Genomic DNA, 12022 nt, shown 5'->3' with positions numbered 1-12022 from the left:
ACTACAGCCCGACTCCCTGGATTTCAATTTCTTCTACCTTAGTGTTTGCATAGAGGAATGCCACTGACTTTTGAATGTTAATTTTATAGCCTGACACCTTACTGTATTGCCTGATGATTTCCAAAAGCTTCTTGCTGGATTCCTTAGATTTTTCCATGTATACTATCATGTCATCTGCAAATAAGGAGAGTTTGACTTCTTCTCTTCCAATCTGTATCCCTTTAATTCCTTGCTCCTGCCTAATTGCTGTGGCAAGAACTTCCAACACTATGTTGAATAGTAATGGTGATAGTGGGCATCCCTGTCTAGTACATGATCTGAGTGGAAATGCTTTCAGTTTTTCACCATTGAGTATGATGTTAGCTATAGGTTTGCTATATATAGAGTCCACTATCTTCAGGAATTTTCCATCTATTCCCATTTTTTGTAGTGTTTTGATCATAAAGGAATGTTGTATTTTGTCAAAGGCTTTCTCTGCATGTATTGATATGACCATGTGGTTTTTGGTCTTGCTTTTATTGATGTGGTGGATCACATTGATTGATTAACGTATATTAAACCAACCTTGCATGCCTGGGATAAACCCCACTTGGTCATGATGAACAATCTTTTTGATATACTGCTGTATCCAGTTGGCTAGAATTTTGTACAATATTTTCGCATCTATGTTCATCAGAGATATTGGTCTGTAGTTTTCTTTTTTGGTTGTGTCCCTGTCTGTTTTTGGTATCAGGGCTTTTGATGTTGGCTTCATAGAAGCTGGCAGGGAGTATTTCAGTGTCTTCAGTCTTCTGGAAGACTTTTAAAAGTAGAGGTATTAGTTCTTCTTTGAAGGTTTTGTAGAATTCATTTGTAAAACCATCTGGTCCAGGACTTTTGGGGAGTTTTTTGATAACTGTTTCAATTTCATTGGCTGTGATGGGCCTGTTCATGTTATCCACTTCCTTTTTACTTAGTTTTGGAAGTTGGTAGGTATCTAGGAAATAATTCATTTCTTCCAGGTTCTCTAGCTTGGTGGCATATAGTTGTTCATAGAAGCCTCGCATGATATGTTGAATTTCTGCAGTGTCTGTAGTGATATCTCCTCTTTCATTTACTATCCGATTTATTTGGGTCTTCTCCCTTTTTTGTTTTGTGAGTCTGGCTAAAGGTTTGTCGATTTTGTTTACTCTTTCGAAGAACCAACATTTACTTTCATTGATCTTTTGTATGGTTTTCCTATTCTCAATGTTATTTATTTCTGCCCTAACTTTAGTAATTTCTGTCCTTCTGGTTGCTTTAGGATTCCTTTGTTGTTCTTCTTCTAGGTCTTTAAGATGTGCAATCAGGCTGTTTATTTGTGCCTTTTCTTGTTTCCTAATGTGTGCTTGTATAGCTATGAACTTCCCTCTTAGGACTGCTTTAGCTGTGTCCCAAATATTTTGATAGCTTGTGTCTTCATTTTCATTGAACTCTCCAAACATTTTGATTTCTTCCTTGATTTCCTCTTTGACCCAGAAGTTGTTAAGAAGTGTACTATTGAGCTTCCACATTTTGGGACTATTACTAATCTTTTGTTGATAAGTGTTAGTTTAATTCTACTGTGGTCTGAGAAGATGCTTGGGATGATTTCAATGCTCTTGAATTGGCTGATGCTGTCTTTGTGGCCTAACATATGGTCTATCCTTGAGAATGACCCATGTGTATTTGAGTAAAATGTGTATTCCAGTGTCTTGGGATGAATGACTCTGAAAATGTCCAATAGTTCTAGTTTATCTACCCTTATGTCTTTATTGATTTTCTGCCTGGATGATCTGTCAAGTTGAGAGAGTGGGGTGTTGAAGTCCCTTACTATGATTGTGTTACTTTTAATATATTGCTGTAGCTCTTTCAGTAGAAGTTTGATGTATTTAGATGGCTTCTCATTGGGTGCATAGATGTTAATAATTGTTAAGTCCTCTTGACTGATCCTCTGAGCATTAAGTAGTGTCCATTCCTGTCTTTTGTAATTGTATCTATTTTAAAGTCTATCGTGTCAGATATGAGAATAGCTGTTCCTGCCCTTTTTTGTGGGCCATTGGCTTGTATGATAGTTTTCCATCCTTTCACTTTAAGTCTGTGTTTGTCTTGTTGAGTTCGGTGGGTTTCCTGTAGACAGCATATTGTTGGGTTGTGTTTTCTGATCCATCTTCCTACTCTTTGTCTTTTAATAGGTGAATTCAGGCCATTGACATTTATTGATATCAAAGATTGAAGATATTTTAATGTCATTCTTGTAGAGTTTTAGAGTGTTTTGATATATGTCCTATTTGTGGTGGTCTGGTTGTTTATAGGAGACCTTTCAGAACTTCTTTCAGGGCAGGCTTGGTCATGGTTGATTCCTTCAACTGTTGCTTGTCTGAGAAGGTTTTGATGCCTCCATCTAGTCTGAATGACAGTCTAGCAGGATATCGTATTCTTGGCTGAAAGCCTTTCTCATTGAGCACTCGATAGATATCTTGCCATTCTCTTCTGGCCTGTAGTGTTTGTATGGAGAAGTCTGCTGCTAATCTCATAGGTTTTCCGTTGTAGGTGACTCTTTGTTTTTCTCTTGAAGCCTTCAGGATCCTTTCTTTATCCTTATTCCTTTCCATTCTAAATATGATGTGTCTTGGTGTCTTTAAGTTTCGGTTAATTCTGTTTGGGACCCTCTGGGCTTCTTGAATCTTTATGTCTTTGATGTTGTCTAGACTAGAGAAGTTTTCAGCTATTATGGCCTGGAAAATGCTTTCTTCCTCTCCTTCTCTTTCTTCTGTTGGTATGCCAATAATGCGTATATTGTTTCTTTTGAAGTCATCCCATAGGACTTTGTTGTTGTTTTCAGCATCTATTAATCTCTTTTTGAGATCTCTTACTTCTTTTTTAGTTGTCTCTAATTCATCCTCAGTCTTGCTAATTTTGTCTTCAGCCTCATAGATTCTATTCTCTCTGCCCTCTACTGTTTTTGGAGTTCATCTATTTTGTTGCCCTGCTCTAATACTGTTTTAGCTTGTTCAGCTAGTTGCATTCTCAGCTCAGTGATTTCAGCTTTCAGCTCTCTAATAACCATGAGATTATTAGTATTTTCTTCCATATACTCATTTGTTGTTCCTGAATTTCTGATTACAATTTTTTCAAATTCTTTACTCACTCCTGTTATTATTTCTTTAGCTAATGTTTGGATGTTGAACTCGTTATTTTGTGTTTCACCCTCTGGAGGACTTTTAGCTGGACTCTTGTCCTGGTTCGATTCTCCAATATTTTTTCTTGTTGTTTTAACCATTTTATATATTATATTATGAGTTCCCTTTATCAGTACTTTTCAAATTATTGATCACTATTGCCTGGATTGACTTGTGTCTAAGTAAGTTAATTAAAGGGTTCACAGTGGTTTAAGTCAACAGTTGTTTCAATCCCTGAGTTGGAGCTCAGTGGTGTAAAAGCCTCTTTTTTTTTTCTTCCCTGTAGGCTATGGGAGCCTGAGGGCTTTTAAACTATCAATAGGCTTCTTAGCTTAATCACTGACTCCTGACCAAGAGATAAAGCAGGGTGTGGCAGAGATAATCCAGTGGTTATGCAAAGAGACTTTCACAGCCCCTCAGCTATGCCACTGAGGTATAGGTCTTCTCCTGAGTTTCCTGGTTAGATCTCTGTCCCCTGGTGCCCCTCCCTATTGCTGCTCCAGATTCTGAGGGTAGTAGCAATGGAGACTCAGAGTTGCACTTGGTGAGTCTCTGGGGTGTCCTCTCCTCCCTTAAGCTGTCCCCTTGTTGGTGGAGCAGACTGGAGGTGATGTCTCAACTGATAAACTGCTGAACTGTTAGCAGTCACTTAATCTCTCCTTAGGCTCCTCTCTCCTCTCTGTCACCAGCCACACGTGTTTGTACTCACCGGTGATTTACTGGGTTCCTGTGGTCATTCTAGTCCTGTCTTGTTTCCGTCCCGGGTGGTCTCCTTTGGTATTCCTAGTTGATCCGGGAGAGGAAAGGAGAGGAGAGAAAGCGATCTGCTGCTCGTAGCTCCGCCTCCAGAAGTTGAATCTCTGCCCTTGTTTTTTGTTGTTGTTATTGATGTTGTCGTCATTAGATAGGACAGAGAGAAATTTAGAGAGATGGGGAAGACAGAGAGAGGGAGAGAAAGATAGACACCTGTAGACCTGCTTCACCACCTGTGAATCGATTTCCCTGCTGGTGGGGAACTGGGAACTCAAACCAGGATCCTTAGTCCAATCCTTGCGCTTCGCACCACATGCATTTAACCCACTGTGCTACCGCCCGACTCTCAATTTAGTATCTTTATTGTAATTTTCTTTACTTAGGAACAGATTTTTTAGTTAAAAAAAAAAAAAAAGTGAGACCATGAACCACGTTTTAAACTTTTCCTGACATATTTTAATTTTTTTTAAAAGATTTTATTTATTAATGAGAAAGATAGGAGAGAGAGAAAGAACCAGACATCACTCTGGTACATGTGCTGCCGGGGATTGAACTCAGGACGTCATGCTTGAGAGTCTGATGCTTTATCCACTGTGCCACCTCCCGGACCACCTGACATGTTTGGTTTTTTTTTTTTACATTTATTTATTTATTTTCCCTTTTATTGCCCTTGTTGTTTATCGTTGTTGTTGTTATTGCTGTCATCATTGTTGGATAGGATAGAGAGAAATGGAGATAGGAGGGGAAGACAGAGAGGGGGAGAGAAAGATAGACACCTGCGGACCTGCTTCACCACCTGTGAAGCGACTCCCCTGCAGGTGGGGAGCCGGGGGCTCGAAACAGGATCCTTATGCTGATCTTTGTGCTTTGCGCCACCTACGCTTAACCCGCTGAGCTACGCCTGACTCCCTCTGACATGTTTTAAATAGAAAATCCTGCATACATGAAACAGTGTAATATAGGAAATCTTCCACTTTTCTGCATTGGAGAAGATTTCACTGTGGGGTACAGGTTAAGTAAACCTGGTTTCTGTGTCATGGAAGGTGGGAGAGAAGCTCATCATTCAGCTCTCATTAAGTCTTAGCTAAAAGTACACATTTCTTTTCGCTCTTTAGGTTTATTAGTTTTGTGAAAGACTACAAGAATCCAAATCTGACTGTTTCTTTCTCGGCTGAACAAAGTATTGAAGATGAACTGAATCGTGAAAGTAACAGTGATGTTTTCACTATTATGATCAGCTATGGCATCATGTTTCTGTATATTTCCATAGCCTTAGGACACATCAAAAGCTGCAGCAGGATTCTGGTAAGTGGTGTGTGTGTGTGTATGTATCTGATGCATCCTCTAAGTGACAGTGTGCAGAGTATCATGTCCTGTTCTGCCTGTATTTAATCCAGCTCATTTTTTTCCCGAGAGCACTGCCCAGCTCTGGTTTAGGGTGGTGCTGGGTATTGATCTGGGGCCTCAGAGTCTCGGGCATGGAAATCATTTGCATAATCATTATGCTGTGTCCCCAACTTTTAGTTCATTATTTTAAAAGTGCATTAAATTCCTATTTTAAACATATTTGACATTCACTATCTCCTACCTATTTTCCTAGGGTTCATGGGTTTTTATCTTTTTTTTTAACTTAAAAAAATTTTTTTTTATTATCTGTTTATTGGATAGAGACAGCCAGAAATTAAGAAGGAAGGGGGTGATAGAGAGGGAGAGAGACAGAGAGACACCTGCAGCCCTGCTTCACCACTCATAAAGCAGGTGGGGACCAGGGCTCAAACCCGGGTCCTTGTGCATTGTAATACATGCGCTCAGGTGCACCACCACCCAGCCCCCTTTATTTATCTTTAACTTAAACTTTTTCCTATATGATCCGATTTTTGTCATTTGTCTATCCCCATCACCTCAGATTATAAACTCATAAAATATGTTGCTTGGGACGATTGAAACTTTTTTATATCTTCTCTTCAGTGGAAATCACATTAGATTGAATATGTACATATAAGCAAGTAAAAATTAGGACCTTTTGGAAACTGAACAGAAGCCACCTGGGGTGACTCATCCATCCTTGTCACTCTCCTAGGTGGACTCCAAAGTCTCGCTGGGCATTGCTGGCATCCTCATTGTCCTGAGTTCAGTGGCATGCTCCCTCGGCATCTTCAGCTACCTGGGGATCCCACTCACCCTCATTGTGATTGAAGTTATCCCATTCCTTGTGCTGGCTGTTGGGGTGGACAACATCTTCATTCTGGTCCAGACCTACCAGGTACATTTTCCCACTCGGAGTTGGCATCTAACCAGGGACAGAGCTCCAGGAATAGGCACTGGGGTGAGAGGCTTTGTTTCATTTTTCTCTTTTGCCCCTTCTTCTGGACATTTTGGGGCCAAGAATTTCACTTTTGCCTTTGGTTATAAACTACACATAAAGGGAGAATTTGTTTATTTACGGGTTTTTTTGTTGTTGTTGCTATTGTTGTTGGTAAGCAACAACGAATTATTGCAGAAGTGAAGTACAGGTTAGTAAAGAAATACATTCCAAAGGTGTTAGAGTCAGTTGTCCCAAGATGCGAGACAGTCAAGAATCTGGTTTTAAGAAAGTACAACTTGCATGCACAAAGGACCATCATATGTGTGGAAAATATCGGGGGTACAACCGCTGTAGAATGACACTCATCGTAGCATAGAAGAGTGAAATACACTGAAAAAAAGGAAAAGTCAGCATCAGCCCAGCTGATGTAAAAAATCAAATCAGAAGGTCTCATTGATTCTCAGTTCTCTTTTGCCTGGAGAATCTGTGGTGTGTACTGGTGTCATTTAACTGCCTGGCCACCTAAAGCCTGTATTCCATGTATCTCTCTGATAGTCTTTCTTTGAACTTCTCACCTGTTACTAACTCAGATGTTTAGAAATACTCTGCATAAATTAACGAGGAAATTTTTAGGTCTCCCTCCCAAACTTATATGTTGAATATAGTAATAAAAAATGCTACAAAACATTTTTGCCATTAAAACAGGGTAGAACAGGATGTTACTGTTGCTGAGAAATGTTAATGTTGCTTGTTGTGTTTTATTCTTTAAGAGAGATGAACGTCTTCAAGGGGAAACCCTGGACCAGCAGTTGGGCAGGGTGCTGGGTGAAGTGGCTCCCAGTATGTTCCTGTCGTCCTTCTCAGAGACGGTAGCCTTTTTCTTAGGTAATTTTCACTTTGAATCTTAACAGTCTTGTAGTTAGCTGAACCTGGGACTAGATGGCCCCTGAGTTTCTCAGTGCTTCATGTGTTCTTCCTTTTTCTCTTTCAAGTACCATCTGTAATTGTTTTAGAGTGGACAAGAAAAATTAGTGTCACTATCTTGGCTATCATTTGGCAGGTGTCTTCTTTCTCACATTGTTTTTCCTTTATTTATTATTTTTTATTAATTGATCTAATAATGACAAGATTGTAGGGTAAGAGAGTACAGTTGTATATAGTTCCCACCACCAGAGGTCCATATTCCATCTCTTTCATCAGAAGGCTCCCTATTCTCTAACCCTCCGGAGTATGGACCAAAAATTCTTTATGGGGTGCAGAAGGTGGGAGGTCTGGCTTCTGTAATTGCTTCTCTACTGGACATGGGTGTTGGCAGGTGGATACATACCCCTACCCTGTTTCTGTCTTTCTCTAGAGGGGCAGAGCTCTGGGAAGGTGAGATTCCAGGACACATTGGTGAGGTCATCTGCCTAGGAAAGTAAGGATAGCAACATGGTAGCATCTGCAGCTTGGTGGCTGAATAGGATTAAGATATAAAGCAGAACCAATTGTTTAATAATCAGGAACAATTGGGTGGTGGGAATTTTGTGGAGTTGTACCCCTCCTACCTTATGTTTTTGTTCATTAATCCTTTCTTAAATAAAAAATTAAAAAAATAATAGTAATCAGGAACCTAAAGGTAAGAAAAGAGCAGATGGAACTAAGGGTCTTCATGTAGGAAGAAGCTAGGAAGTCTATTTTAGGTATATTCCCAGGGGCCAATGACTTTACTAATTTTTGCCTGAGCATGATAGCTAACAGGTAAGTGAGCTGAAAGTATTGTTTGGGAAGCTGGTGTCAGAGTTAGAAATAGGACTACAAAGCTGGACCAGGGCAGAGATTAGCTCCCAAGTATGAGGAAAATATATAATTACCATTAATTGTAAACCCATCAATCTGACCTACGGCCCATGTCTATTCATATTTAACACAGGAGCCTGTGTAACCTCTGCATCCCTGTCAGTCTGAGCTCATAGTCCATGGTCACAGCTAGGAATATTCTAGGTTGTACTCATTTCAGAACCAGTCTTCTTGAGTGGCAGAGTATGTTAATCCAGCCTCCCCTCAAAGAGTGGGGGAGTCTCTACCACTATTTTTCTACACTGAGAGCAAGGTCCTATAGAGGCCCACAAAAAAGCTTATGATGTTCTTCTTGATGGAAGTGGCTAGTGATGGTGGAGAGAGGGATCTGTTAGAGGTCTATGCCCATCATGTCTATGTGGGAATCCAATGATTCCCTAATTAGAACCCCAGATGATGGGGTGGCCTGGTAGTGACCAAAAGGGCCATCTGTTGTGTTGTTTTATAATGTTGCATTAGCATTCCCCTCCTACTTGCCTTTTGTGGTATCCATGGCAGCTGTTGCTATTTGAAAACAGCATTCTTGCAGTCACAGAATCCTTAAAACAGAAATAAGTAGCAGACCAAAATCATAGACAGTAGCTTATAGGTCTTTTGTCTCTGTCATAGCTAGTCTTCCTTTTCCTCCTCTGTGTACACAGTTCACTAGGGAAGCAACTTCATTATTAAACAGAGGTTCTTAGGTCTTCAGTCAAAAACTAGAATACATTGGAACAAAAATCAGCATTTGTCTATTTCTTCCATATGGATTAGTCAACTAACGCTTTCTAGTGGGGCTGCCTCTGCTCCCAGCTCTGACATGTAGTGAGACACTGACTAAAACCTCTAGAGAGAAAGCCAGATTAGAATTGTCCAGTAAATCCAGGGAAGACCAACAGTCCATGGATTACAAACAGAAATCACTACATTGGCCACCAGGTCATCTGACACAGGACTGTTGTGGGACTTCATATGTAGAAGTCTCTCAGTGTAGACACACTATCAGCATGTTGTTCTTCGTTTCTACAATGCACTGTGGTCGTTAATAGTTCCTTCTTATGGATATTTCTTCTGTTATTAGAAAGCCAGTACAAGTATGCTAAAAGCAGCTGCCAAAGCACCTCATGTTTGGAGTGGCTTGGGGGTGGGAGTAAGAGAGGTGGGGACTGAGGCACGTGGAGGAGGATGCTATGATTGCAGGCCTGGTGCTACTCAGAGGCCCTTCTTTTAATTTAACTGGGAGAGTGATGTGGTTGACATAATAGCAGATAGAAAATACCATCCTTCTCTCAGTGAAACACAGAAAGCACTTAAGAAATATCTGTAGTGGTCCGGGAGGTGGCACAGTGGGTAAAGCATTGGACTCTCAGGCATGAGGTCCTGAGTTTGATCCCTGGCAGCACATGTACCAGAGTGTTGTCTGGTTCTTTCCCTCTCTCTTCCTACCCCTCTCATTGATAAATAAATTTAAAAAAGAAAGAAAAACCTGTACATTGTCTATATTAGTGGTTCTCAAACTTTAATATGCATAAATTTAATATGTTAAAAACAGTGGAATGGAGTTCACAGAGACCTATATTCTTTTTTTACTATTATTTATTTGTTTGCCTCCAGGGTTATTGCTGGGGCTCGGTGCCTGCACTATGAATCCACTGCTCCTGGAGGCCATTTTTCCCATTTTGTTGCCCTTGTAATTCTTTTTGTTGTTTTTGTGGTGGTGGTGGTGGTGGTGGTTATTGCTGCTGTTGTTGGATAGGACAGAGTAATGGAGAGATGGGGAGAGAAGGACACCTGCAGACCTGCTTCACTGCTTGTGAAGCGACTTCCCTGCAGGTGGGGAGCTGGGAGATGAACTGGGATCCTTGAGCTGGTCCTTGTGCTTCACGCCATGTGCGCTTAACCCGCTGTGTTGCCACCAGACCCCCCAGAGACCTATATTCTTAACTCCCCATGATTCTGATGCTGACTCCTTTTTGAAATACACTAGTCTTCCATATTCTCCTCTTGTTCTTGTGTGACAGCCATAGACTTGCAGGACTGATTCATTTGTCATGGTGGTGCTGGGAGAGGGGTCTGCTCTCGGGGTGGACTATTTCTGGCTCCCAGTCCTGACAGGTGTGCATGAAGTAAGAGGACTTCCTGCTGTAGAGGGAAGTGCTGCCACAGCTTTTCTCTCCCCACAGGAGCCTTGTCAGTGATGCCGGCGGTTCATACCTTCTCTCTGTTTGCGGGAATGGCGGTCTTCATTGATTTCCTTCTTCAGATTACCTGTTTTGTGAGTCTCTTGGGGCTAGACATTAAGCGTCAAGAGGTAAGTTGTTAGCAAGATTACAGTCTCTCTCACTTGGTCTAGAATTTAGATGAAACAACCGGTAGGTGTGACCTTTGTTCTTTATTCCCTCAGAAAAATCGTATGGACATCCTCTGCTGTGTCAGAGGTGCTGAAGATGGCACAAGTGTCCAGGCCTCTGAAAGCTACTTGTTTCGGTTCTTCAAAAACTCCTATTCCCCATTTCTGCTTAAAGACTGGATGAGACCAATTGTGGTATAAGCTTTTCTGTGATTTTTCTCATTTCCCCTTGAGACAGATTTGTCACACACCTTCTAAGAAATCAGACAAGGGGCCAGGTGGTGGCAAACTTGGTAGAGCATATATGTTACAGTGTTCAAGGACCCAGGTTCAAGCCCCTGACCCCCACCTGCAAAGGGAATAAACATTTGCAAATCTAGAGGATATTTTTCTAGCTAGTTTTTTTATGATTTTATTTATTAATTAATGAGATAGGAAGAGAGAGAGAGAGTGAGAAAGAACCAGACATCACTCTGGTACATGTGCTGCTGGGGATTGAACCCAGGACCACATGCTTGAGGATCCTATGCTTTTTTTTCTCCTTTTGTTGCTCTTGTTTTATCGTTGTGGCTATTATCGTTGTTATTGATGTCATTGTTGTTGGATAGCACAGAGAAAAATGGAGAGAGGAGGAAAGATAGACATGTCCAGACCTACTTCACCTACTTCACCCCCCCTGCAGGTGAGGAGCTGGGGGCTCGAACCAGGATCCTTACACTGATCCTTACGGTTCACGCCACATGTGCTTAACCAGCTGTGCTATCGCTCAAACCCAGGATCCAATGCTTTATCCACTGCTCCACCTCCTGGACCACTCTAGCTCATTTTTAGCACTTAGTATATAGACAAGAATTTTCCAGTTTGAGATAATTATAAATTATAGAAGACTGAGGTGCCCATTGCTTATTTCTCATGTGGTCTTACATGATTAATGTACTTTGCTGTTAAACCTGGATTTTGTCATTGGCACAGCGTATGTATCTAGTTCTGTGTTAATTTATCACATGTGCAATCAAGATACAGACTTTTCTTTTTTTCTTTTTTTTGCTTTCAGGGTTATCACTGGGGCTCAGTGCACCTGCACTATGAATCCACTGCTCCTCCTGGAGGCCATTTTTCCCCCTTTTGTTGCCCTTGTTGTTTATTGTTCATTATTGTTGTCATTATCATCATCATTATTATTATTGCTGTTGTTGGATAGGACTGAGAAATGGAGAGAGGAGGGAAGACAGAGGGGGAGAGAAAGATAGATACCAGCAGACCTGCTTCACCTGTGAAGTGGCTCCCCTGCAGGTGGGGAGTTGGGGGCTCAAACGGGGATCCTTATGCCAGTCCTTGTGCTTTGTGCCATGTGCGCTTAACCCACTACGCTACCACCTGGCCCACCCAGATACAAACTTTTCCATCACCACAACCTCTCCTTCATGCCCTTTACAGTGTTACTCGCCTCTCTCTTCTGCTCCGTGAACTGCTTAGTCACCATGCAAAAGCTTTTCATAGTTTATGTACTGCATATAACCAACAATGATAGCTATTCAACCTAAAAAGAAAACACGGGGCCAGGCGGTGGTGCACCTGGTTAAGCACACACATTACAGTGCGCAAGGACCCAGGTTC

The 12022-nt window shown here is 41.3% G+C and overlaps 1 protein-coding gene across 2 annotated transcripts in view; it reads left to right on the top strand.

The window, feature by feature from the left end:
* The window catches only part of NPC1 (NPC intracellular cholesterol transporter 1), a 69980-nt gene that overhangs the window by 47570 nt on the left and 10388 nt on the right, over positions 1–12022 (top strand). For both annotated transcript variants that reach the window (XM_060173594.1, XM_016190469.2), the window contains exons 12-16: positions 5048–5237; positions 6013–6195; positions 7008–7122; positions 10239–10366; positions 10460–10600. In XM_060173594.1, coding sequence (XP_060029577.1) covers positions 5048–5237; positions 6013–6195; positions 7008–7122; positions 10239–10366; positions 10460–10600 — 757 coding nt within the window. The remainder of the gene's footprint in view (positions 1–5047; positions 5238–6012; positions 6196–7007; positions 7123–10238; positions 10367–10459; positions 10601–12022) is intronic.

The sequence above is a fragment of the Erinaceus europaeus genome, chromosome 15 (assembly GCF_950295315.1).
Source record: "Erinaceus europaeus chromosome 15, mEriEur2.1, whole genome shotgun sequence".
NCBI lineage: Eukaryota > Metazoa > Chordata > Mammalia > Eulipotyphla > Erinaceidae > Erinaceus > Erinaceus europaeus.
Note: the sequence above shows the minus strand (reverse complement) of the source record. Positions and strands in the feature narration are given on the sequence as shown.